This window comes from Emydura macquarii, unplaced genomic scaffold (genome assembly GCF_026122565.2).
Source record: "Emydura macquarii macquarii isolate MOO-44397 ecotype Brisbane River unplaced genomic scaffold, CSIRO-AGI_Emac_v2 contig_2680, whole genome shotgun sequence".
Classification (NCBI taxonomy): domain Eukaryota; kingdom Metazoa; phylum Chordata; order Testudines; family Chelidae; genus Emydura; species Emydura macquarii.
In genome coordinates this window covers 1,248,012-1,274,976 of record NW_027132817.1, presented here as the reverse complement: position 1 = coordinate 1,274,976, position 26,965 = coordinate 1,248,012, and the positions used below count along the sequence as shown (strand labels likewise).

The 26,965-nt window shown below is 40.8% G+C and overlaps 2 protein-coding genes across 2 annotated transcripts in view; both read right to left on the bottom strand.

Annotated features, from left to right (window-relative positions):
- Positions 1–11,508, bottom strand: part of GFRAL (GDNF family receptor alpha like) — a 28,993-nt gene extending 17,485 nt beyond the window's left edge. Inside the window, exons 1-5 of the mRNA XM_067565534.1 lie at positions 11,487–11,508; positions 7,245–7,379; positions 4,532–4,684; positions 2,660–3,073; positions 939–995 (exon numbers count right to left, since the gene is read on the bottom strand). Of these exons, the coding sequence (XP_067421635.1) occupies positions 939–995; positions 2,660–3,073; positions 4,532–4,684; positions 7,245–7,379; positions 11,487–11,508 (781 nt within the window). The remainder of the gene's footprint in view (positions 1–938; positions 996–2,659; positions 3,074–4,531; positions 4,685–7,244; positions 7,380–11,486) is intronic.
- A 9,984-nt stretch (positions 11,509–21,492) lies between these two features.
- The window catches only part of HCRTR2 (hypocretin receptor 2), a 53,117-nt gene continuing 47,644 nt past the window's right edge, over positions 21,493–26,965 (bottom strand). The window contains exons 7-8 of the mRNA XM_067565533.1: positions 23,696–23,896; positions 21,493–22,272 (exon numbers count right to left, since the gene is read on the bottom strand). Coding sequence (XP_067421634.1) covers positions 22,079–22,272; positions 23,696–23,896 — 395 coding nt within the window. The 3' untranslated portion in view covers positions 21,493–22,078. The remainder of the gene's footprint in view (positions 22,273–23,695; positions 23,897–26,965) is intronic.

The following is a 26,965-nucleotide window of genomic DNA, read 5'->3' as shown; positions in this document are numbered from 1 at the left end:
AACGATCTGACGAAGTGGGTTTCAGCCCCCGAAAGCTTATGCCCAAATAAATTTGTTAGTCTTTAAGGTGCCACAGAACTCATTGTTTTGTCTCCTCTAAGTTAATGGACACTTTGTCATAGACTTCAATAGAGCCTGGACTGCACCCATAGAAGGTAAGTGCTTCATATTAGATTTTGTTCACTTGTTCAGCTGTGAAACGCCCAATGGTCTTCTTGTACTATGTTTACAAATCTTAATACTACAGGTAGAATCCAATCCTGCAAGATCCTGACTGTCTCCTGTTGAGTTTATAGAGCACTCAGCACCTCAAAGAGGGCACTCAGGACCCTACAGAATTTGGTCTTTATTTGCAATGCAAACCATAGAGACATACCACAGTGTTGTGACTGTTGATAAATAAATATTATTAATGTATTTTTATTACAATTGTCTCTAATGCTGTCATTTTCATGGTGAGCACTCTAAGAGTGAGACATCTATCATAATTATTTCTTATTCACCTTGCTGTAACCTTGATATTTAAGGGACGGAGAAACTGATTCAGATAAAACTAGAACAACCCCCTGCTACTAGAACTTGCATCTATTCTTAGAATCAGATTTGAACCTAAACTTTTATATTCTGAAATGTTATTTTTTCTTTAATTTAAAATTTTTGAATGTGACACAATCAGAAGAATTGAAATACTACTGTCAATGGATTTTTGCTATTGGCTTAGAAGGGATCAGGATTTTTTACTTTGAACTTTTGTGTTCTTATCTAAACAGAAACCCACTGCAAACATTTGGGATTTACTAAATCTCTAATTTTAAGCAAGATTGTTAAATGTTATTATTATTATTTAAAGTACATGGAGCTACATTGCTCACTTTCATAGACTAAAAAAAAACCCAATAAATAAGTTTTATATATTAATAAAATAAATTCAGATTTACCATGTTTGGAAAGAGCAGATAAGTTCCACTGTAATTTAGTTTCCTTGTTAATATTATCTAGAAGAAAAAGATACACACAGAGAATATATGTAGCATTGATAAATCATGTGTCATCTTGGTTGTGAGCTTTAATATAAAACTTTATTGGCTGTAATGATACCATAACCTTTCAAATAAAAGTAAAGAGGAAAAAATAAATAAATTAGTTTGGTCAAATACACTTGTCAATTTGTTTACAACTGTAAAAGCTTCATTATGTTTATTTAGAGATATTAAGGCAAATATGCACAGCTATTGACAATATTACTATCCTCTCTGAATCTGTGACTTAAATGTTTGAGACCTTAATTGGAACATTTGGGTGCTTGGCACCTGTGAAAATCAGGCCCTTTATGGCTAAAAAATAACTATGTTAGGCTAAATTTATGAATAGATACACCATTGTTTTAAAATATTGACCATTAATAATACATGTATTGACATGCAGAATTATATTATTATTGTTATTTAGTAGTAGTAGTTAGAGATGGTAGTTACAGGTTCACTGGAAAATGCTGTCTCTCTGGACTGAAATGTTTCATTGACTCTGTTGCAGAGTTGATGAGACTTTCACTGAAACACAGTGTTCCAGGGTGCACAGCTCCACACAAGGGAGCCTGCCAGCCCACACAGCCCTGAGTGTCTAGGAGCTGATCGACTCCCAACTCTGTGGCTTCAGAGCAGATCTCCCAGGTGGAAGGCCCTATGGGTGGGATTTTGGTGATACCAGGGTCAATGGCTCCAGGGCTGCCTGCCAGGTGCACTGCCCCAGGGCTGAGGACCCCAATGATAATAGGTTCCATGGCTTTGGGACAGCCCCCCATGCCAGGGCTTCCAGGATATCTGTTGTGTAGCTGGGAGCCAGGGAGCTCTGAAAGCCCTGACTTGTGAGACCAGATAGCACATGAGAAAAATCAGGACAAGGGTTGGGGGAGGGAGGGTAATGGACGCCTATATAAGAAAAAGTCCCAAATATCGGGACTGTGCCTATAAAATCGGGACATCTGGTCAACCTAGCCCCGACCCCCAGGGCAGTCGTCTGGATGGGGCTGCCTTGGAGCCACAGACTCTGGGAACCCAGCAGCTGCTGAGTGAAATTGACCTTCTTGTCAGTGTCACTGCTCCTATTGCAAGAATGTCAATTTCACTCAGCCAGTACCAGTCAGAGGAGCAAATTTTGTTTTGGAACCTCTTGCAGCAGTGTTCCCGAAATAATGTATTTTAGCTTTCTCATTTCAGTGACAAAAATTTTAAAAAATTCTGTTTCAGTTTTTCCTGAACTGAATTTTTTTCCTCATTTTTTGGTCCAGCTCCCAACCAAAAATCAGTTATTCACTTAGTGCTGGTACTAGCAGTGGCTCTGAAAGGCACCAATCAGGGTCATTATTCCCTTGTGCTAGTGCCATACAAAGACATCCTGGGAAATTTTTCAATCCATTCAGATTATGATTTCACCTGTAACTTGATAAACTGTTTAAATTATTCACCTGCATCTAATCAGCTACTTAAAATTCTCCTGTTCCTAGCATTTAACTGCAAATAAGTAATAAAATATACAAACTGTCCCACAGATGTGATAATACTGGATTCAAGTAAGTATGTAAAGACACAATTTTACACAGCTTTTGAATTGTAATAAAACATACTTTTAACTTTTAAAGGTATCCTTGAATAGCACTTACCTGGTTCAGTGCCCTGATTTCTCTCATCATCATAATCTTCTTCACTAATGGCAGAAGCTTGATTCTCCTGAGCATACTGTAAACAAGTGTTATTAAAGATACTCTTCCATATTTTAGCACATCTTTTTTTAATTGGTTCTGAACACTTGCAGTTCCCCAGCACTGTTTTCCTCAGCTCTTTCCATGCTGACAAACATTGTTGCCCCACCATTTGGAGACTGCATTTTGCCACCTCTGCTCTGCATACTCTTTGGAAGTTCTTATACGTCATAAAGCAGTTATGGTCTTCTCGACAGCTTTGCTTTGCGTTACCACAGTCATTTTCTGATTCCCCCGTGTGTAGTATGTCTTTGGGTTTTGAGCGAGGCATGAAGTTTAATTGGATATCTGGGCTTAGTGAAGGCTCCAAATGCCCTGTGCAGATAGATTTTGACATAGATATATGTTAAAAAGACAATATGCAAGGCTGAACCCTACAAATTCTTTGATAGTCATCTCTGAACAAATTCAGTGAAATTACTGCATGTGGCAGGAGTAGCCAAACTTACTGACCCTCTGTGACCCACCACTCCCAGCTAGGCAGAATCCTCTAGCTCCCCCACCCTGCCACAGGGCAGAAGCTATGAGCGCTGCACCCCAGTCTGGTAGGCAGAGAATGGGGGGACATAAGGGGCTCTGTGAGCTGCATTTTAACTGTAAAAGAGCCCATGCAGCTCATGAGCCACAGTTTGGCAACCCAGGCATATGTCATGATAGAATTATGGTTGATGGGCAAAATTCAGCCCAGGTGCAACTCTTCTGATTTCATTTAAATTGCACCAGAGAGTAATTTGGCCCCAAGTAATTAATCAAGGGGAGTACAATTATCCTCCCATTTGACTGAGGCAAAACAATCATAAGTTTCAAAGTAATCAGTATCAGACCCTAGATTGCCAATCCTGCCATCTTGAGTAAAGAATGCAGAGTCAGGCTCTTTATCATCTCATTCACTATCCTTTTCTATGGTGGTTTAAGGTCACTCCACTGCATTCCAATAGCTTTATGCTGGTGTACTGTCACTGATATGAACTGGAGTTATGCCAGTGTAAAACTGATGTACCCTACCAAGGGAGGTGGTGGAATCTCCATCCATAGAGATTTTTAAGGCCCAGCTTGACAAAGCCCTAGCTGGGATGATTTAGTTGGGGTTGGTCCTGCTTTGAGCAGTGGGATGGACTAGATGACCTCCTGAGGTCCCTTACAATCTTCTATGATTCTATACCCAAGTGAAGAATCTGTCAATGTATGCTTTACATACACCCACTAGTAGCTGATTTTAAATACCATGTGTCATATCCTGTAGTCTTCACTCAAGCAGACTTCTCTTTAGAACAGAGTCTTCAAATCTTATTCATATTGAATAGTTCTTACTCACACACAAAGTCCAGTTGAAGTTTAAGGGGTTACTCATCATAAACAAGGACTGCTGAATTGAGTCCACTGACTTCAATGGGAGTTCAGCAAGGACTGCAGAATCTGACTGTATATATTATTATATGTGCTACAATATTTAGATCTATCAGAAGAGATTAAAGGCAGAGTTTTCAGCCTTAAATTTGGATTTCCTGATTTTTCTGACTTTCCTTAGTTCTGTTGATTTAAAAATAGCTATTTAAGGTAATTTTCATATATACTTGCGGATGTGAATATTTTAGAAAAGGCAAAATAACATTAAAAAGTCTATTGGGAGATTTTTGGATCTGAGATTCACATGCAGGAATTTGAAACTATAACAGACTTGCTTAAGACAATGGATTGCATTCTATCTTTATACATAGTTAAAATTCCCCTTCCATTCTTTTGTATCATTAAAGCAACAGGTACATTAATTACCTTTTTCAATGGCACATTGTTTCCCAAGCAACATTTTGATGCTACAAAAATCATTTTTGGTGCAGATACAGTGTTTAAATTGTGGATACTGGTCAGCCAGGAATTGGATGGTTATATTACAGCCAACTGAATCATTTGCCTTGCAGCTGCTACCTAGGTTTGTCATCAAAAATATAATTTTGTTAATACTTATTCAACAAGGCTACATAAAATAAATACATTACAGTACAATAAGAGAAAGCAGGGTTTTGTTTTAAAATATATCATAATTCACAAATTTAACATAATCTTTGGGATGACATAATGAAGGTGTGGGTACAATTCCGCCTTCATTTACACTGATGCAGATTTTTGACCTATTGCCAAAATGTCTATTTTAAATGCTCATTTCCAGGGCATATAATCTATTTGTAACAACTACCTTTGACAGAAATCGAGCATACTTTACTATGCTTTTGGTTTATAAATGTACTACATATATTGGTTCAGATTCACTAGCGGCTTTACTGTGATGTTAACCCAGCTGGTTCCCAACAACAGAAAGGCCGTCAGAGACAGGGATACAGTGGAACAAAACAACTGCAATTTGAGGTCACACTCGGAGTAGAGGAAAGGGACTGTAGGGAACCATTTAGGTTAAAGTGGACACTCTGCTTTAGGGAGGGCAGCCATGAAGTGAGAAGATACAGTGCATTCCCTCAGCACTTCTGTCAGTGGGATTCCAGTGGAGCTGTGGAGGTAAAATTAAAAGTCTCTGGTTAAAAAAAATCCAGTTTGTTGTGGAGCTCAGCCAGAATTCGGCAATAATTCGTACCTTTCCTCAAGGTAAATCTCCCTGGGATACAGGGGACTTACGACCAGATTTGCAAAGGCATTTAGGCAACTAAAGATGCAAATTGATACTTACTGGCATTTACAAATGCACCTAATCAGGCTAGGTGCCTAACTCCCATTGTTAGGCTCCTAACCTGTTTAGACACTTTTGTAAATCCCATCCGGGTAACATTTTCAGATGTGCTTACATGATTTAGCAGCCCAAGTTCCATTTTCAGAAGTGACTTAGGCATTTTGGAGCCTATGTCCCATTGAAAGTCAGTGACACTTCAGCTCCAAACAGCATAAATCCCTTTTTAAAACGGGACTTCGGCATTTCTGAAAATGTACCCATAGGTGCCTAGCTTCATTGTTAGATGCCTAAATACCTTTGTAAATCTGTCTCCTGACCACTAGAAGAATGTGTAATTTACACAGTTGTGCAGCACTATTAAATATGTGAAGTCTTTCTTGACCATTCACTAACATGGGCTTGCACTATCTCCAAGATCATTGTCTCACAAGATAGTATCTAGCATGACAATTGTCTTATCACAGACACCCTCATTTATTCTTTCTTTTTCCATATCTAGTATTTTTGGGGAGCTAACACTGAATGTCCTCATGGAAGAAGTGAGTTTTTAGGATAGATTTAAAAAGTAATAGGTTGTTGACTGACTCAGAAGGAATTTTATGTGGTGGCTTCAAGATGATAATAGGCAGGAAGAACTTTTTGATCTGAGCTCTTAAAAATTTCAGGTTTGCTTTACAATAGAGATTAGGCTGAGTTTCAGGCCCACTATATTGCTGGTAGTATTCAGACTAGTATTACCTGATCCACCCCCACTTACAAATTAATTATATTTTATTAGGATAAGATGTATTTACGACAAAGCTCCATGCACATTTGGATGCATTAATCATATGTATTAGAGTTGGTCAAAAATGGTAATTGTTTTGCACAAAAGCTTTTCTCCCCATTTTTTTCCAGTTTTTTAAAAATGAAAATTGCTTTTGAATGAAATGAAAATGTTCCACTAAACTTTTGATTTAAAAGCCCATCTTTCTATGAAAATGTTTTCAAAAAATCTTTTGATTGGCTCTAATATGAGCATTTTCTATATATAAGCAATACTACTCAGTATTAAACTGTTTAGTAAAAAATGATTTTCCTGTTCCTTAAGGTAATAAACAGAGACAGTGAGATTGATTTTCTGCTTTCATGTAGGTGAAAATCTGTGTTATGCATTTAACAACAGAAGGGAGACCAGAAATGATTCATTCTGACATGTTGGTGCAAGTTAACTGAACAGCATTAATATGACACCTCTGCATATTTCTTTCAGGCATTACATAATTTATTTATTTCATATTCTGATATTACTTCAAAATTATTCTAGGTAACAATCATGTTGCCTGAAGTATATTACTGTATCATCTCCGAATTACAGAAGATGGTATTTTTATTGGAAAACAATTCCCAAGTTTAGAATTTTGACGACTAAGTTCTGGAATCACTACTTATCTTTTACTCAGATCTTATTTGGGCAAAATTCCCTTGGGATTGAACTTGTTGACTAGGGATCAAATTCTGATCTCTGAAACCTCATTCACTGCACTGAAAATGAGTGAAACTGTGTGCAGCATTTGGCCCCTACTAAGAACTTCACCATTGGAGGCCTGATCCTGAAATCCCCAGGCATTCAATTATCTTTGATTCTGCTGTCACATGCACAATTTTTACACCTGTGGAATGTCCTTGACATCAGTGGAGTCACTACGGTTCTACATTCACGTGAGACCAGAATTAGATATAATATAAACTGATACAATATGGGCAAAACATTTTGTTTTATCTATATCAATCAAAAATCATTGCATTATATGCTGTAACTGTTACCTGAAATATTACAGGCATCTTCAATGACATTCCAGACACTTTCACATCCATTTGCAGCACGTATACATTGCTCTCGCAGGTGCAGACAGTCAGTGGTCTGGGAGGCAGATGTGTTTTTGAAGTATACAACTAACACTGTAAAAATAGAAAAACAATGATTACTTAATACTACAGGTAAACATCTGCCTCCTTGCATTCATGCTATTAATTTTATAGTGCAATTTATTGTAGATTGCATGTAATGACAAATGAACAAGTTAGCTTTTTAATACTTAATGACATACAAAATTTCCTACTCTTTTCCCAATCACTGTGATTAGGCAGACTTTGCACTGACTTAATCCTGATGCAACTCCAATGTCTTAAGTTTGAGCCAATGGGAGCTCTCAAGGTAAATCCAGAATAACATCATCGTATTCAGTTGTGTTATTTCACCTTTGTGTTGGCATAAATGAAATCAGAATTTGACCCAGGATCTTTTGTCTGACCTAATGGAAAAATTAATGTTATACAAGCTTTCAAGAACCACTTTCTTCGTCAGTTCCTGAGTCCAGGGCAAGACAGAAATGTAGGGGCACTGCAGTCCTTAAATAATGGGTTAAAGTAAAGGGCAGATATAAAAATCAGAGGATACATTGGGTTTCACTTCCACTGCAGTTTGCTAATGCCAGATGCTAGAGGATAATTATATCAAGCAATATTAAAGATTTTTTGACAGCATTAGAACTGAAAGATAACACTGTGTCATTTTTATTACATAAGATGTTTCCTTTTATTTAGTTTTTTGAGAGGGGGGAAATGCACGAACTTTGGGTAAAAACAAAGTTGCAAATTACTTTTCAGTATCATCAAATGCACTGAAGTTTAAGCCCATCTTTGAATTGCATACGTAGCATGCAAAACTGAAGACTGAGGTGTCAGTTGCGTGGTCGAGAATTGTATTCAATTGTCTCCTGTTGCTTATCTTATCAGCAGGAAATTAGATTGGCCTTGCTGGAGGAGAGGAGACATGTCTGAGTTAATACTTTAATCAGCATTCCTCTGATAAAATTACCTTTACTATGATAATATGTTATTTAAATGTTTCCGTTAAATTAGCTTTCAGACATTAACGTAGGGCCTGACTGTGCATTTAGCTGAGTGCTTCATGGGAATGTTTTCACTGGGAGTTCCTCAGAGGATCAAATATGACTGTTCACTCTAGATGACATTCATGGAATTCTATGTGGCATTCGAAGTCTTAAAAGGGCCATAAATGCTTTTCTAGGCACTTGCCCGGCCCTCTGTATTGTGGGGTGAATTTCACACATTTAATGGGGTTCTGTAAGAGAACAATTTTAAACAGCTGCTACTGTTTAGAGAAGATGTCATGTATTGTGGAAACGGTGCTTTGAGGTGAGGCAATGTTATTACTCTAGGTAATGTTTGGGTTTGCGAGTGTATTAACGTTTAACTTTCTACAACTGACAGGTGCAACTACATTTAATATCTCATTGTAGATCTCACCTACATTTAATCACCCATTTATGTACATCCTTCCCAGCTACTGGATCCAAGCTGAGCTCATAGCCAGGACAGCTAGCTCTACTCGGTACCATCCACGCAGCCTTCTTTCTGAAGCTGTCATTCAACCAGAAGGAACCCAACCTTATCACTGGAATGAGGAGGATGATACTATCTCCCCTGAGGAATACCTCAGGTGCCAAATAGAGCAGCAGTGGGCCATGTGGTCTGTTTATGGTCTTTCCCCTTGTGAAGTCATTTACACCTGGACATTCCGTTCGATTTCTGATCTGAAAGCTTTTTGCACCCACTTCAATATAAATGACTACAGATGGTGTAAGCCAGTGGAAAATCAGGACCAGAGAAACTTTTATGGGAAGGAGGCCTGGTTGAGTGGCCATTTAGACATTGCACTGCTCTTCCTGCTCTGGCTGGGCTCCACAGCACCAAATCTCTGTGAATGTGGGCACTGTATCTTTAATCTCCCTTCTGCTGACATAGCTCTTCAGAACCCTTCCTTGCTCATGAACAGCCATAGCTGGGACAGGGGGAGCAGCCAGGTTCCAGCTCAGACTTTCTTCTGGTTCTCACTTAGAACCATTTCTGGGCTGTTTGTGCTTACTCAGTACAAACGCCTTTTCAAAATCAAAAGTCTATAAAGCCATTCAAAGGGTTTCTCCGTGTCTAATGACATGACTGTGTATCTAGATTCTCTCTTGATTCCAGTGTACTGTGCAATATGTGAGAGCCCCTAACTGTAGCTTTCTGATGTGAAATAGACCAGGCTATTTTTCTTAATTTCCTTATACTTTTACACAGCTTGCCACCATTATTATTGTAAGTAGTGAACTCCAGATTTTTTAGATATTCAAGGAGAATGTCCCACCAGCAGCCACCTCTCTTGTAAACTGAGGGGGATATAGCTGGAGGTGAATTACAGTGAATACAATTAATATTGTTTGTATTACAGTAGCACATACAGGCCGAACAAAATTCATACCGCATAGTGCCCAGTATTGTGCATGCATGTTGTAAGAGACTGTCCTTGATCTGAAGAACTTACGATCTAAACAGACAATGGGCAAGCGAAAGGAAATAGCATCATCTCTATCTTAAAGAAGGGAAATGGAGGCACAGAGAAATTAAATTACTTGCCCAAGGTGACAGAAAAAAACTCTGGCAGAGCTGGGAATTGGACCCAGATCTCCTGACTCTTGCTCCAATTATACAAACATCTAGACAGATAGAAAAAAGTAAAGGTAGGCTACAAAAGGGAGTAATGTATATTATGGACATAAAAATGTTAGATCTACTAGTATCAAAATTCCCTCTAAGGCCAGAAGAAACTAACTGGAATGTTGTTTTAAAGAGCAAAATAGAAGTGTAGCCTGGAGGGACGTTAATGGTTTTGAGAATACTGATATGCAGAACGTAGTGGGAACATGAAGTATAAAAATGAGCAGGAACAAAACGTTAAATGTATAGGAGCAGCATTTCATCTAACTCTCTTCTATCAGTTTCCTATATACTTGCATTATTGATTTATCTTTTTCCATTCAAAACCAAAGGGAAATGTCAATAACTCTTCTTATTACTACCTGCACTTACGCTTTCCACTCAGCAAACAAGCACTGTTTGTTTAGACAAGGCATCCCATTTGCAGGTCTTCTTGATGGCTGAGTTTCTTATCAATGCTCATGCTAAATCACCAAAAAAAAACCCAAACACTCTTTTTCCTGTGTGGTATTTACAGACTTGAGCATATTCCCAGGGACTAGTTTGAATAAGTTTATTAGGTGCCCTATTCAGCACAGTAGAGCTCACACTTCAGCGTGAAGTGAGCACCTGCTCATCCACACCTTGCAGATTTCCAGAAGCACCAAGAATAAATAAATAGTGATCAAATCAGGCATGAGCTCCAGGAAAGGGCAATTCATCTGACACATGAAGCATTAATAATGGTCTGTAGAGAATTAAGCTCACTTCACTGACTGCTAGTAGCATAGTTCACAAAGCCCATGTTCAACGGAGATCATTTTAATAGACTTCTCAAACTGGAAAGGCTCAAACACAAATCTAACTGAGCCGAGGGAAAAACACCTCCCTATGGTCCATTCACGCCCATGCCATGGTTTTTAAGATGCCATTTTTACATTACCTTATTCTATGCAAAGGCAGCCACTAGGAATGATGCTAGTAAAGAATGGTTTGAATAACTACATGCACGCAGAGTGAGGACTTTAGACCGCAAAGGCAAAACAACTTTTTACAAGAAAGCCAAGCTTCTCCCACAGGTCAGCTGTAACCATACAGCTGTGATGCTGCACCAAGGCGAGATGCAGCCAGACCAGCTGATGAGCTGAACAGCTGGGAGCTGGATGCACCCAAATGAGGTGCACATAGTGCTTCATTTGCAATGAAAGAGGTGCTGGTGCTCCAGCAACTTTTTTTTTAACCTTCATAACCGATGCAGCAAGCCCAGAGGTGCCAGGGCTGTGAACGGCCAAGCCCAGGGCTACCCTGGGACAAATTAAGCCACCGGTGGGTGGCTCCCAGGTAAGCTGCAAGCACAGGGAGCGGGGTAACTAACGGGCTCTCCATGTGCCCGAGCGAGATCCGCAGCCTGGTGCCCGGCAAAGAGCGGGGGGGCACCGCTCGGTGCAGCTGAGCTGCGCAAACAGCCTGGCTCTTAGCGGCTCCTGTCTCCTCCCGCGCACGGCAACACCCGTGTGAACTCACCCAGGAACCGGAGCGGGCTCATTGCGCGCGGTTAAGTGGCCGGTGCTCGCCCGGCGCCCGCTCTAGTCTCCCGACGCGCTCCGGCTGGTTTCAGCACCGCTCGCGGAAGAACAGCGCCCCGCGGCCGGTCCCGGCCGGCGAGCAGCCCTGAGTCGCCTGGCCCCTGCCCAGCCGAGCGTCCCAGTGGCAACCAGCCCCCTTCGGAGTCCGGGTGCCCAGCGCAGCGCGGGCGGGCGGGCGGGACGCTGAGCACAGGGACTTTGCTGCCCTTGCAGCCCCCGCCCCCTGGGACACGCTGCTGGCGGCTGGGTATTCACCCGGACAAAATCCTTTTTGCCAACCCTGCTGGGGCGGGCGCTTTGATCCAGCGAAGGGATCCATGCAGCAGCCGAAGGTACTTTCTGGAGTTGCAAGCCGTGCAAATCAAAGCCGAGTCCATTCGCCCCCTCGGAGCAAATGCTGCGGGTGCTTCGGCCCCGGGGGGAACAGCAGCGTCTCCTGTCACACAACCCCCTGCTCCGGGGTGGTTTGAAGAAACAAACACCGCCTGACACTAGTCACTAACGGAAATCAAGTTCAGACACACGCTGGGTTGCCCAGAGAGAAATTCTTGCGGGTGATAAAGGGAAAGGCGTGCAGCAATTTTGGCTCTGACATACAGGCGGATTAGGGCATTACCTACAGCAGCACAGTGTTAAAGGTGTAGAGTGTATGGTCGCAGACTGTATTATGTTGTGCCTACAGAGCTTCTACAACGTGGAGGGATAAACTTGTCCAGTGTGCCACGGCTAGCGGTGTGGATATAAAGATTTTACCTTTTGATATCCGCCCAAAGAGCATCCGACCTGGAAGGAAGGGGCTTGAAAAAGAGGAAGAGGAAAAAGAATGATAATTTAGCTTGTTGCTCTACGCAAAAGAATAAATGGACACAAATCAGACATGGTAACATTCAAAAACCAGTAGGAGAGCACTTCAGTAACAGACTGGAAAGTTGTCAGACTTCACCAAAAAAACCAAAACTTCAAAAACAAACTCCAGCACAAAACTGCAGAGCTGGAACTCATATGCAAACTTGACACTATCAGACTAGGTCTGAACAGAGACAGGGACTGGCTAGCCCACTACAAAAAATAATGTTCCCTCTTTTGACATTCACACCTTCTCATCAACTGTTGTGCATGGGACTCATCCACCCTGATTGAATTAATCTCTTTAACACTCACCCTCCTCACTGTGATGTAACTCACCCATCCTTGCGTGTGTGTGTATATATACCTACCTAACTGAAGTTTCCACTTCATGCATCCAACGAAGTGGGTTCCTGCCCAGGAAAGCTTATGCCCAAATAAATTTGTTAGTCTTTAAGGTGCCACAGGACTCTCACGGTTTTGCTAAAAACAGACTAACACAGTTACCACTCTGAAACTCATTAGCTTGTTTAGTTTCCCCTTAAGCTAATGTGCTATACTGGTAGGGCTTGAAATGCACTGGATACAATTCCAGGCAACACAGCAGATGTTAAGGAGACAACGTCTGGAATTATTACAAATTAACAGTGAAAAGCCAGTTATTGGACCTAATAGTCTTAAATCTAATGAAGCATAATATGTACCAGCTAATCCCAGTGCAGTAGCAGCTCTTGTATCTGAGATCTCCTGAGTTGGCCCTGGGCACATAACACCAGCTTCATACTTAAGAGAGGCTCCTTAATGCATGGGAGGCTCCTGATCTTCCCATTTAACACTGGGACAGGAGAAACTGGAGTAGAGCTGGTGAGAAAAACTTTCACCAAACTGTTTTCCATCAAAGAATGCAGTTCTGTCTAAATCAAAACACTTCACATCATTTCCCCACCCCCACCCGAATTTTCCTTCATGGAAATTTTGTTCTGACTCAGAACCAACCAAGTTTTGAAATTCTCTGCACAACAGAATTTCCATTCTCTGACAGCTGAAAGATGGATACTTGCTTCCAGATCTTCCCATCAGTTGCAGCATAAGAGAGGAAGGCAATTCACAGCCTAATTCCTCCCTTCTGTCTAGTCCCATAGCTCTGTGGCTCTGCAGATCCGAAGACCAGTCTAGAGATATAGCCAAGAGCTTTACTAAAGTCTAGTGTCTTGCCTTAGCATTTTTGTCTTCTCATTTCCCCCTTTTTTATCCTGATCCATTCTCCATTCATTTTCCTATTTTTGTTACTACTTTCACACTCCTTCCTTCCACAGACTTAATTTGATTTTTTTTTTCTTGGAGGGGTGAAGAACTGGGGGAAGAGGTTCTTACTTGTGTTTAGTCACATTTTGGAAAATCTTGGGTTCATTTTCCATAGCCCTTTCATATGGTACTATTAGAACAAGGTCTTGTTTCACATAACCTAGTTAGTAGAAGTCCCTCCAACCCTATTTAAATATTGGTAACCTTCTGTCAGCAAATTGCATATGCTAGGAACTGAAATAAATTGTCATCTTCATCTGTGATCTGGATTATCCCTCTTGGTCCGTCATCCAGGAGTGAACAGCATGAATTAAAGGGCAGCATTATGAGCAGAAATAAACAAATAAAAACAGTTTGACATGAGTGTGTCTCCATGAGGTTTGATGGAATTATACCAGGAATGAATTTGGCCTAAAAAGCAGAAAACTGAGCTTTTCCTAGGATACAAAACAGAAAAACCACACATGTTATTGACAACACATTAGCCCAGGCTGTTTCTCTGTAGATAAATATGGTGTAAACAAATGAGGTCAACAAAAGATGTTTTTCTCTTCCAATGTTGACCAGGTTCAAAACAAAAGGTGTTTTCCTCTTCCAGTATTGAATGTATTCCCTGAAAAGACTAGGTCAAAGGAATACTGCACCATATACACACAGCTGCATATTTAATTCATTCTTGTTTCTGAAAAATCTTCAGACAATGTAACCATTTGGTAATGCATAGAAAGGACATAAAAGTAAAATTATAAATTTGTAAACTTATTACATAGTTCCAATTACATGATCGATAAATGGTGTCAGACTAGTTTTCCTACACTGCTCGGTCTATGATGTTTTTATGGGATTTGGTGCTCAGATGCTATGATAAAGGATGCCCTAAAACACCCTAGAGCAGATATGGATATACAGGCCCCGTTGAAATCTATCAGCATTTTCTGATTGACTTCAACGGGACTAGGAGTTCATCTGTTTTGCATATACTTGAGAATTCAAGATTATATTTAATCTCTTCATACTACTCATTCTGATATATCTCTATAGATACTTTATTACAGACTGCATTTAAACTCCAAGTTTAGCATATGTTTGCAGGGAAATAATTCCAGCTTTCCATCTTTTTTGATTCATTACATCGCTTCTCATGTTTGCTATACCTAAGCACCACCTTAGAAGAGTATTCTGCAAGTTACAGTCTCATTTTACCACTGCAAGCATTGGTGATTAAAAACCTATATACAAAGTGGCATGACTGGCATGAAGCAAAATGTGATCCAATAAAGCATATCAAAATATTAACAAATTGTTAATGACTGGGCTCCTAATCCCATCAGGTGCTGAGCAGTTGAGCACACTTCACATTTATTGGGAGTACTCAGCACCTCCCAGGATCAGACCATAATCTATGCGGGGAGGAAGGGGAGAGAAAAGAGATAGGGAGTGTATTGGCTTTAAGTGATGATGGAGTTGCAAATTTTACACTACCGTGCGATTGCCAAAGTGCAGTACTCCCCATTTGCACCTTCTCCTGTCCCCCTCATGTGACTCATATGCTGGAGGGATGCCAGAGAGGCACCATCTTCACACCAGCAAGGGCAGCTTTAAAAACCCCTTTGGGCCATCAGAGCCGTATAGGCTGGAATCTCAGTTTTCAACATAGGCATAAGTTAATAACAGAATTGTGTCTTAACTTGGACTTGCCAAGTGGTGCTAGTTTGTATTACACCAGTAACATTACGAAATATCAAGGCTTATTGTAAATATAGGTGGAAAATAGCTTCCCCTCTCCATGTTGGAGTGTTAAATAAATAATAATTATTCCCTGGTAAAATATTCTTCTCGAACAAACTCAATCACTAAGAGTAGGAATGACTTTTTTTAAAGGTCATATACATGCTCACTCAGATTTCCAGTTCAAGAAAAATATGTTTCTCTATAAATGGCTCTGGGTGAATAAGAAATAGACCTTCGAGGGTAGAAGCTGTGACGTAAGAAGGGCTGTAAGCACAGTGGCAGAATTAAGCTCTACTTAACATTTAAAACTATTTTCATGTTAAGTCCCAATTTAAAATTTTCTTTCATTTGAAAGTGCTCACAGAATCCGAATTTGGGGCCTAAACTATCTGATAGTGTCCCTTCAAAAAAGGGCTTGTTATTAATGACATTTCCTTGACACACATTAAAGTATATTTTGATTATAAACCTTTAGGAAGCACTAGCCGGTTTGTCTGAGATGGTTCATAGGTCAAAGAGTGATGATTTGGTTTGTGGCATCACCCAGTTAATGGCAACTGGATTTGGTGTTATCTGTTAGTTGTGTCAAAGCAGTGCCTCATGCTCTCTTAAGGGCATGTACACAAAACATCCCACCCCGCCTCTGAGAACAGTTGCAATTCATAATATACACAGAGCCACTCAGGATACAAATAGTCTGAATTCCCAGTGAAAGACACTAGGGAGGAGAAGTTTATTAAGAAAAAGGCAAAGAGGGCGAGAGAGAAAAAAAAAAGTTAATGCTTTACAAAGCAAACAAAAAGTGAATCCAGTTCACCAATCAGCACCCGCCACATCCCTAGCCAGCCATTCCCCATGGCTCCAGAAGCTTCTACTGGTGGTCTCAGTAGAATAGTAGAACACGCAGAGAAAACTAACAGTTCTGAGGGCCCTACATTTTTAAGGTCAAGTGCTGGCAGATGGGTTTGGGTGGAAGATGCCGTCAGCAGACAAAGATAAACAATTGCAGGAATCCAAACAAAATGGTGGCAGCGAGTTGAGTGCTTCTAAAACACAGAGATCCTGTGCTGAAATTCCGGGTATTTGAGTCCCGTACAGAACAAAGTCCAATATCCAAATGGTACATTGCTCAGCATATTTTAACTAAATAGATAGTGGTTGTAGGGGCATCCTTTGGGTTACTCACTAAAGCAATTATCATTATAGATGAGGGTTAGTTGGCCATCTCAGGAACAGGAGCCAGCTGGTCAGACTACAGACACTCCATTTGCACTTCCCAGAGGAAAACAGTGCTCACTGAGCAGTGAACCCTTTTCTTTCTGTGGAATGAGTGAAGCTTCCCTAAACTAGAACAGCAGATCCCATTCACCACAAAGATGACAGTGGAACTCTTCACAACCTTTGCCTTGTCCTGTTCTCCTATCTGGGGGGATATGTTGGACGGAGGGCCAGCAGAATAAAAACATATTACGCAGAGCTCCCTCCAAGTTCTGCCTTGCTGATCCCACCAGAAGTTAGTCTGCTGTGTCCTTCCTTTCATTTGCTCTGCCTCACCTGCTCTGACACAACTCTAGTAGAAACAACTGGCTGGAAGCGAGCACTTTGTGCTGCGGCAGAGAACTTCACTTCCTCGATAAGCTCTGATCATATAATGCCTCTCTTCGGAATAAGGGACAGTATTTACTCATGCCAGATTAGAGTTAAATTCATTGCGTCTCTGACCAAGTCATATCTTTTACTTATATTCCCCACACAAAAATCTTTGTTCAGGTTGCAAAAAAAAGATGCCAGTGATTTCACAACATACTGTCTTTTGGGAACTGAGTGAGAGTAGGGGAACTGGAGGAGAAGAAATGAGGGCAGCAATCTCTTCTTCCTGCACAGCTCAGGAGATCTACAGGAATAGAAAATGTCAGTGAGCATTAGGAGACTGGGCAGCCTCCCTCACAGGACACGAGAGCCTTATTGGATCCTCCACACCTTCCTCATGGGCCGCTGAAGGCTTGCGGAGTCACCCACTCTCCTCCTCTTTTCCATTGACAAGGTGCTTCAGTGACCAGTTACCCTTTGAGCTCTAGCTCTTCAAGGAAAAAGGATAGGAACTTTTTTTTTCTTAAATTAATGGGATTTTTTGATGAAAACTCAAAATTTTCCATTAAAAAAAAAAAGATTTTCTGTCCAGCTCGATTAACTACCAATACCTAAGCCCTAGATAGTACTGAAGACAGCAAACTATAAAAAGAAACAAACTAGCTAACCACCATTTTAAACTTAATCATAAGATCACAGAAGACCTGATTAAAATCAGTATTTTCAGCCATTGCTGACTAAAGTTAACCATCAAAATGAAAGCAGCCTGATATTCGGAAAACTGAGCCCTTGCAGCTTCCTTTGACTTGTGTGGGCGTTCAGGGTTCTCAGCACTTCTGAAAGTCAGGTCACTTTTATTAGGTGGCCAGCTTTAGGTTTGAAAAATCTGGTCCCAAATGCTCAACTGAGAATTACATTGCATAACTGAGGAACTTAGCTATGCTTAGAAACGTAACTGTATATATCACAATCTGAACAGAAATTGAAAACATGTGACACAGTACTTATTTTGGTTGTAACAGCAGAAAATGAAGTCAGAGTTTAAAGCCAGAAGGAACCACCAGATCATCTAGTCTGACCTCCTGTGTATCACATGTTCCCCAACACCACTCAGTACCCACACTAAAGCTAACAACCAAAATCAGACCAAGGTATTGCAGGCCACAGGAGACTAAACTATTGTGTGCCACAGGTGGAGAATAAGAGGGAGTGAACTGCACTAATGCCTGAAGTACCTGCAAAGCAGGGAGCCAAATAATCCCAGTGAGTGACCCATACTTCATGCTCCAGAGGAAGGAGTTAGGCTGATCTCATTGGTGACAGACGACAGAACAAGGAGCAATGGTCTCAAGTTTCAGTGGGATATTAGGAAAAACTTTTGCACTAGGAGGGTGGTGAAGCACTGGAATGGGTTACCTGGGGAGTTGGTGGAATCTCCATTCTTAGAGGTTTTTTAAGGTGCAGCTTGACAAAGCCCTGGCTGGGATGGTTTAGTTGGGGTTGGTCCTGCTTTGAGCAGCGGGTTGGTCTAGATGACCTTCTGAGGTCCCTGCCAATCCTAATCTTCTATGATTCTATGATCATACTTGACTTAAATCAAGCTAGATTACATTTACTGCATGTTGTCTGTCTGAGCAAGGACCAGCCAGATAAACACATGAAAGAGAGAGAATGCTTGGTGCCACCTCAGAGTACTGGCCCACCTTGTCCAGTGTCCCAGCTGTGGCCATCCCGGATGCTTCAGAGGAAGTAGATTAAAAAGACCACATAATACATTGGGAGCTATTAAAAAACCTTCCTGGCCTCCTGCAGGTGCCCAGTTAAAGCCCTGAAGCATGAGCTTTAGAAATGCAAGACATAAACTAGAAGAAATGCCCCAGTACTGCTGATCCCTGCCCCCTAGCATCACAAGCAACCCTATCATACAATCCCACTCAAATTTATCAAATTGTCTCTTAAAATTAATTAAATTGTTTGCTTCAACAAGTCCTGTTGACAGGCTGTTCCAGAACCTCACTCCTCTGATGGTCAGAAACCTTCTTCTAATTTCCAGCCTGAATTTATTCGTAGCCAGTTCGTACGAATTGGTTCTCGTGCCAACATCGTCCTTTAGCTTAAATAACTTTTCCCCCTCCCTGATGTTTTTTCCTTGATGTATTTATAGAGACCAACCATAGCCACCCTCAGTCTTCTTTTTGCAAGACTAAAGAAGTCAACCTCTTAAACTGTACTTTCATAAGACAGATCTTACATTCCCCTGATCATCCTGGTAGCTCCTCTCTGCACCTGTTCCATCTTTCTTGCACATGTCTAACCAGAATTGTAAACAGTATTTTAAATGCCTTTTACAATGGCATTAATACTTCTTTCTCTATACTGGAAATACTTCACCTGATACATCATAGGATCACATTTACCTTTCTTTGCAGCCTACATCACATAGGTGGCTTATGACCATCCTGTGATCAACCCACGTACCCGAGTGCCTCTCCTCCTCTGTCACTTCCAACTGATGATCCCCCACTTTGTAGCAGAAATTCTGATTAGAGTCTAAGTGCATGATGTTACACTTTGCACTGCTGACTTTCATCCTGTTACTCCAAGGCATAGACTTCTAGGTGATCCAGATCTTCCTGTATCATATTCCGATTCTCCTTTGTATTGTTGATACCTCCCAGCTTTGCATAAATAGCAAATTTAATTAGTACACTTCATTTTTTTTGCCAAGGTCACTAAGAATGGTTCTAAGACCAAACCTTGAGGAACTCCACTAGTAACTTCCCTCCAGTCTGATAGTTCATTTTTGGCACAACTTTTCAGCCTTCTTCCCTTTCACCAGTTCTTGATCCACCTACAGTTCTTGTACTGATCCCCATTTTCCCCATGTGGAACCATGTCAAATGCTTTACTGAAGTCTAAACATATTAGATCTACTGCACTTCCCTTATCTAAAAAGCAGTTATTTTCTCAAAGAAGGAAATCAGGTTAGTCTGGCATGAGCCATCTTTGGTAAACCCACGTAGCATGAGCCATCTTTGGTAAACCCATGTAAACATCCCCTTTACCATTTGTCCCCAGTGAATTTAATTATTTTTCCTTCTGAAGTCTTGTGTGCTACTGAGGTTAGATTAATAGGTCTGTAATTGTCCAAATCACTGTCCCCCCCTCTTTCTTTAATACAGCTATGATGTTAGCTATTCTCCACTCATACAACATTACCCCAAAAATAGATAAATTCATTTAAAATCCTTGCTACCAAATTAGTAATCTTATGTGCCTGTTCCTTCTGGGATGAAAATTATCTGTTCCTCCCAATTTGAATGTATTAAACACGGAGTTTTTATTCCACCTCAGCTGTGGTCATTTCCATATTTATATTCTCATTTTCATCAGTCATCCTGCCTTCATGCCACTGCTCCATATTATCACCCTTATTAAAACCAAAGCAAAGTATTCGTTTAGTTTTTGGACCACACCTAAATTATTTTTAATCTCCTCTGCATCCTCACTCATAGCAGCTCAACCTCATCCTTCCTTATTCTCTTTTTTATTCATATAACTAAAAAACTCATATTATTTATTTTAAATTTCCTTAATAAGGGCTAATTCAGTTTGATTTTTTAGCAATTTCTACATTTTGTAGCTTCCAAGATGTACCTGTTTTTGCTCAAACCCTTTTATTATTCCTTATAGACTCTCATCTTACTCCTAATAACCTTTTTGATGTGGTTATTCATCCAGCTGGGTCTGGAGCCTTTCCCTATCAATTTTTTCTCCTTGCTTGAGATATAAATTGCAGATAGCTTTTGTACAGTTAATTTAAAGAAACTCTAAGTCTCCTCCACATTTAAATCCTTGCGCTTTTCAGCTTAGTCGACTTATTTAACTAATTCCCTTAATTTCCCAAAGTTACCCTTTTGAAATAAAAAGGACATAACTGATGACTTGGTTTTGATTATTCTTCCATTTAATTTAAACTGAATCAATTTGTGATCACTCAATCCAAGGTCATTTCCTATGACCAGCTCTTTTATGATTTCCTCACTACTTACAAAAACCAAGTTTAAAACTGTATCACCACTTGCTGATTCAGCAACAATTTGATGAAGAAAATTGCCACCTGCCATATCCAGGAATAACTGGGCCCTACCAGTAGTAAGAAGCATTCATTCTCTAATTTATATCTGAGAAGGTAAAGTCTTCTACTATGATACAATTCTCAGTAGTGTTCACCTGTCTAATATTTATTATTAGTCATCCTCAAATATGATATTATTAGAGAGATAGATGCTGCTATCCATATCTGAGTCTGACCCTGGGGATATATAGCATAACCCTATTGCTGTCCCAATAGAACCTCTTTGGCAATCCTTCCCCTAAAGTGATTTTGACTCAAATAGCTTCTGTTTTGTCTATACTGCCACTTTTTTTTTTTTTTTTACACTTTATATTGATATACAGCACTACTTTATCACTTTTGCTTTTATTTCTCTCTCTCCTAAACAGACATACTATTCAATACCAGTCATGAGTCCTATAACACCATGTTTCTGTAATGCCTATACCTGGTTTGACCTCTTGCACTAATATTCCAGATCCTCTATTTTATTGCCCAGACTCCATGCATTTGTGTATCATGTGTAAAGGTAATTCCAAAATTCCACTAATGCATAGAAGCACCAAGTGTTCTTTGCAATTAAATTAAAGTCCTTAATGGTATCTGTTCGTAAAATAAATGTTATTGACTCTTTGCTTTGAAATACTCAGTTCTTTCCATGATGCATTTTAGAATGTCACATGACATCTGGAATATATTAAAAATAAATAGCTACAATATTTACAAAGTGTGATGCAATATATTCTTTTAAAAGTCTTGTAAAGATGTGTATGCTGTGTCTTTAGCTCATGATGAGGTAAGTAAGTTTCCATAAGATTGGGAATTGAAGAAGCAGTCATTTTGGAGGAATCCCTTTGTCCAGCTGTTGAGATCTATAGCACATGATGTATAAAGTCACTGGTGTGCCATTCACAGGTTGTTTTAAATGTACAGGGTAAAACTCATCCCTGGTGTAACTCCATTAAGGTCAGCTTGGTTATACCAGGGATGAATTTTGCCCACCCTGTATTCTCTGCTGTGCCACTGTCTTCCACAGAAACTCTCTCTGCTTCATTTAAACTGGAAGTCACGTTCATCCCTTGCGTATGCAGATGCAGTTCCTCTGACTTCAATGGGCTGAGTTTGGCTGTGATACCTGCAACATATAATATGCATTTTAAGGTGATTTTACGGCTTATGAAAGGGGTCAGACTGGAGTCCTCTGCCAATAGTATAAAGGCAATCAAAGGTCTATTGACGTCACCTACCAGAAAGGTTTCTAAACATTGCCATCATTTATTAAGCAGAATCCTCTACTGAAGTCTATGGGGAATTCTGCTTAAAAATTCACGTCACAATATTTCCCTATGAATTTTCAAACATTTCAGTGATGATATTTACAAGTAATGGCTGTTCATTTAAAACCCTGACTTGATCTTATAGTGTTATTTTTACCTGAGAATATCTGACATTTAGATCCCCAGAAGATGGGTGCAATATAAGAACTTTAAAAAGGTCAGATAGAATATTACCTTTGCTGAAGTCAGCTACTCTCCCAACTGTTACATGTTAGATGCTACTTATTTAACATTCAGCCAATAAGTATATAAGTTGGCCTGATCCTCATCAGGATTCTGAAGTGTACCCAAAGCACTGCTAAGTTTTATGAATTGCATGTAACGCAGACACAGGCACAACAGTTGAGAATGATGAAAAATAATGCAGGAGCAGCAACTGCAGTGACACTGTTAGACAGGCTTCCCCAGCTAGGATCCCTTCTCACTGTTGTAAATGTGTAGAATCAATGAACCCAACCTGTGCCACATGCACAGACATAGCCACAGGACTGAAGATGGGCAAATTAAAGTTTAATAAAATAATGAACTCTGATAGGAGGAACAAATAAACTAGGCTTTTCCATGTCCATTTGCCCCAGAAAATAAAGCAATTTTTTTTTCTAGAGGACCAGTGTTTGACTCATCAGTCCAGTACCCTACATGTTGGTTGGTACCAGGTGGGTATGGGAAATTCATGATACACATGTGTGCAATAAGTTTATAATGCTTACAGGTGATATGGACTGGCTGGGAGGTGTTAATACTAATAAAGCTACATAGCTCACCCTATGCCTATGTTTGGGATCACGTGACTACATCCCTCTCCTTGATGCTACTGCCTCATTGTGTTTGGAGCTTTGTTCTGAAATATGAGATCAGCTCTGCTTTTCCATTCTTTGAGGACATCTGATCTCAAAAACAACATGACATGGGGAACAGATGTTAGTCACATTGCTTAATGCACTACTGGAAGGTGCTCAGATACTATGTAGAGGAGCACAGTATAAAAACCTTTATAGCACAGATTAAGATAATATCAAATAATAAATGATTTCAGATAGTAGGTATAATAGTTTGAGGAATATTTCTAGGAGCAGACATGAATCACAGTCCAACACTTTTGCCCTGCAATCTTGTGGTCACTGGTTAAAAGATCATTGGCTGTGCGATCGAATCTTGATTTACAAAGGCATCAAAAGATATAGGGACAAATATACTACCAGTTGTGAATAGGTCCAGTACCATTTGCTGGGAGTGTGCTCATGTTGATCAGCACAACATGTTCTGAAAGTTTTGAAACATTATCAAAATTGCTGATCTGCGTGGTCAAGGATTTCCGACTTTCTGTGCTTGCACGGCCCCTGGTGAATCGTTCATTCTGGTGATGATGAATGCCAAGCCAGCAACAAGAAAATGCTGCTTTAAATTCTTCTCTAAATTTTTCTGTTAATCAAAAAAGAATACATGAAAACAGTTTTCAAACTGTGTATCAATAAAGCTAAGAGGAGAATGAAGGAAGAGAAGGGGTTAGCTAATGCCAAAGTGAATCCAAAACAATCAAATACTCTTCTAAAATGACAGAAGCAGGAAAGAACAAGTTTAGTGATTCAGGAAAAGGCAAAAAAATTCCACCTTTTTATAAGGAGTTATAGCAGGTAAAGCAGGAAACCTAAATTAATTTTTACAAGACAGACTGGAATGGCTCTTAATGTAATGTTCCAGTTTGTTTGCTGAGCAAATAACACACATTTTATGAAAACAAGTAATTGAACTTGAGTAGGTTGAAATGATTGGACTATTACTTGATGTGTGAAATATGAGGACACAACTGATTTCTGTTTTACTTTGCACAATTTACAAAGAGAACCTTAAGTAAAAAGATGAAGAAATATCTGATGCTCTGTATATTAAAGTGAGCATTTAAAGCAGCTCCTGTTCTCTCCATTTTCAGGACCTTTGAAATAATTGGGGATCCACTGAAATTGTTGCTACAATGAATTTAATTACAGGAAAGATGATCTGTAGTTAAAGAAAAGGGCTGGACACCACAAGTCCTAGGTTCTATTCCCTATTCTGCCACAGATTTCCTTGGACAAATTATTCACACCTCAGATTCACATCTCACTTACACTAGTTTCACAGTAATAGGGCTTCAATGGTGACTTGATTTACACCCATGTAAGATGAGATCAGAATCATAGGGATCTCTCTCTGTCTCCGTTTTCTCATCTGTAAAAAGGGGATGTTAAAACTTAATTTCTAATCAGGCTAAATTGATGAATACTTGTACCTGGATACCAAAGAGATGGTACAATATAAGTAAACACCTGGAGAAACAGAACTGAGAAGCTTGGTATGAAGCCATTTGGATAGTACAAGAGCCCCCAGACTTCCATATAAAAACTTTAATTTAATCTCTGAACACATTCAGAAAAGTTTGGCTAACTCTTTTTCTTTGATGTGGCCTCTGTGCTAATAAATTTCAGCTAGGGGAAGAAACAGATGTGTCAGAATCAGCGTGTCCTTCATTCAAACACCCTGAATGTTAGTGTTCTTAGCCTCTAGATTCAAATTTTGAGTTTTGAATGCATTACTAGTGTTGTATTAATTGAGATTGAATAAAGGACCCTAAGAGTTAAGGTGTTAATATGACCCTGAAACTGTCCAATATTAAAAGGTTTTAAACGAGGTTTGGTATTGTAGCGAGGGGGCGTGGCCTCCTTTGGAGACAGACAGGGAGGGACAATCCCTTTGTGGGTGGAGCAAGGACACCAATGCCCGTCCCACTGGAAGCAGAGGGGCAGGACAGGAAGTATAGCTCAGTTGGGCAGGAGCAGCTGGAGGAGAAGGACGCTGCTTCCAAGACATTAGTGCCCAGGCCAATGGGCTGCTGAGATGTGGAGGGACCTGTCAGAGCTGCCTGCCGCCTGGTACCCGCCGGAGCCACCTGCCTACCGCCTGGACCTGATGGAGCTGCTGGACACCAAGGAGCTGCTGGGGTTACCACTTGCGGTTTACCCTAGGGAGTCAAATGGCAACCTCGGGGCCCAGATACTTCAGTGAAGGGGGTGAGGTAGGAAGGAGCCCAGGGGAACCAGACACTAGTCCAGTTGCGTTGTGGCCTGAAGCTGCATCAGTGCGTTTCAGCTGGAGCCCTGCTGACCCAGTCGCGAACCACTCTGCCATGGTGAGGGCCCTGGGGTGGGACCATGTGGAGTAGGAGGGTGCCGGGTCCCCCTACCCTCTGCCCTGCTGCCCACTCCTCCCTCTTGGGTGGCAGCTTGCTCACCCTCTGCCTGTGAGCCCCTAGACTTTGCTGGTGCTCACCCTCTACCTGTGAGCCCCGAGAGACTTCTTAATTGCCCCACCCTGCCTCAGGGCCTGCGGCCACAGATCACTTCTTGTCTGATCCTTCCCGCTGCACCCACCAGAGGGGTGAAACCCTACCTTGCATGCTAATGTCCCCTTTCGGCTCCAATACCCACAAGAGCCCCGTAGCGAGGGGGGTGTGGCCTCTCTCCCAGACAGACAGGGAGGGACGGCCTGCTGCTTTATAGATATATAGAGACCTCATCTTGCTTAGTGCCTTGGCAAACACACCTTTAAAAATGTTTTGAACCTTTTATTTAAAAGATACAAGGGAAACAGATTAAATCATTTGAAATGTGAAATGTTAAGTAAGGATTTCATTTGAACAACACCCCTTATTCCCTTGTCATAGAATCATAGAATATTCAAGTTGGAAGGGACCTCAGGAGGTCTAGTCCAACCCCTGCTCAAAGCAGGACTAACCTCAGCTATATCATCCCAGCCAGGGCTTTGTCAAGCCGCAGCTTAAAAACCTCTAAAGATGGAGATTCCACCACCTCCCTAGGTAACCCATTCCAGTGCTTCACCACCCTCCTAGTGAAAAACTTTTTCCTAATGTCCAACCTAGACCTCCCCAACTGCAACTTGAGACCATTGCTTCTTGTTCTGTCATCTGCCACCACCGAGAACAACCTAGCCCCATCCTCCCTGGAACCCCCTTTCAGGTAGTTAAAGGCCGCTATCAAATCCCCCTTCATTCTTCTCTTTTGCAGACTAAACAAGCCCAGTTCCCTTAGCCTCTCCTCATAAGTCCTGTGCTCCAGCTCCCTAATCATTTTTGTTGCTCTCTGCTGGACTCTCTCCAACTTGTCCACATCCTTTTTGTAGTGGGGGGCCCAAAACTGGACACAATATTCTAAATGCAGCCTCACCAATGCCGAATAGAGGGGAATAATCACTTCCCGTGTCCTGCTGGCAATGCCCCTCCTAATGCAGCCCAATATGCCATTAGCCTTCTTGACAACCAGGGCACACTGCTGACTCATATCCAGCTTTTTATCCACTGTTACCCCCAGGTCCTTTTCTGCAGAGCTGCTGCCTAGCTCGTCGGTCCCCAGTCTGTAGCTGTGCATGGGATTCTTCCGTCCTAAGTGGAGGACTCTGCACTTTTCTTTGTTGAACCTCATTAGATTTCTTTTGGCC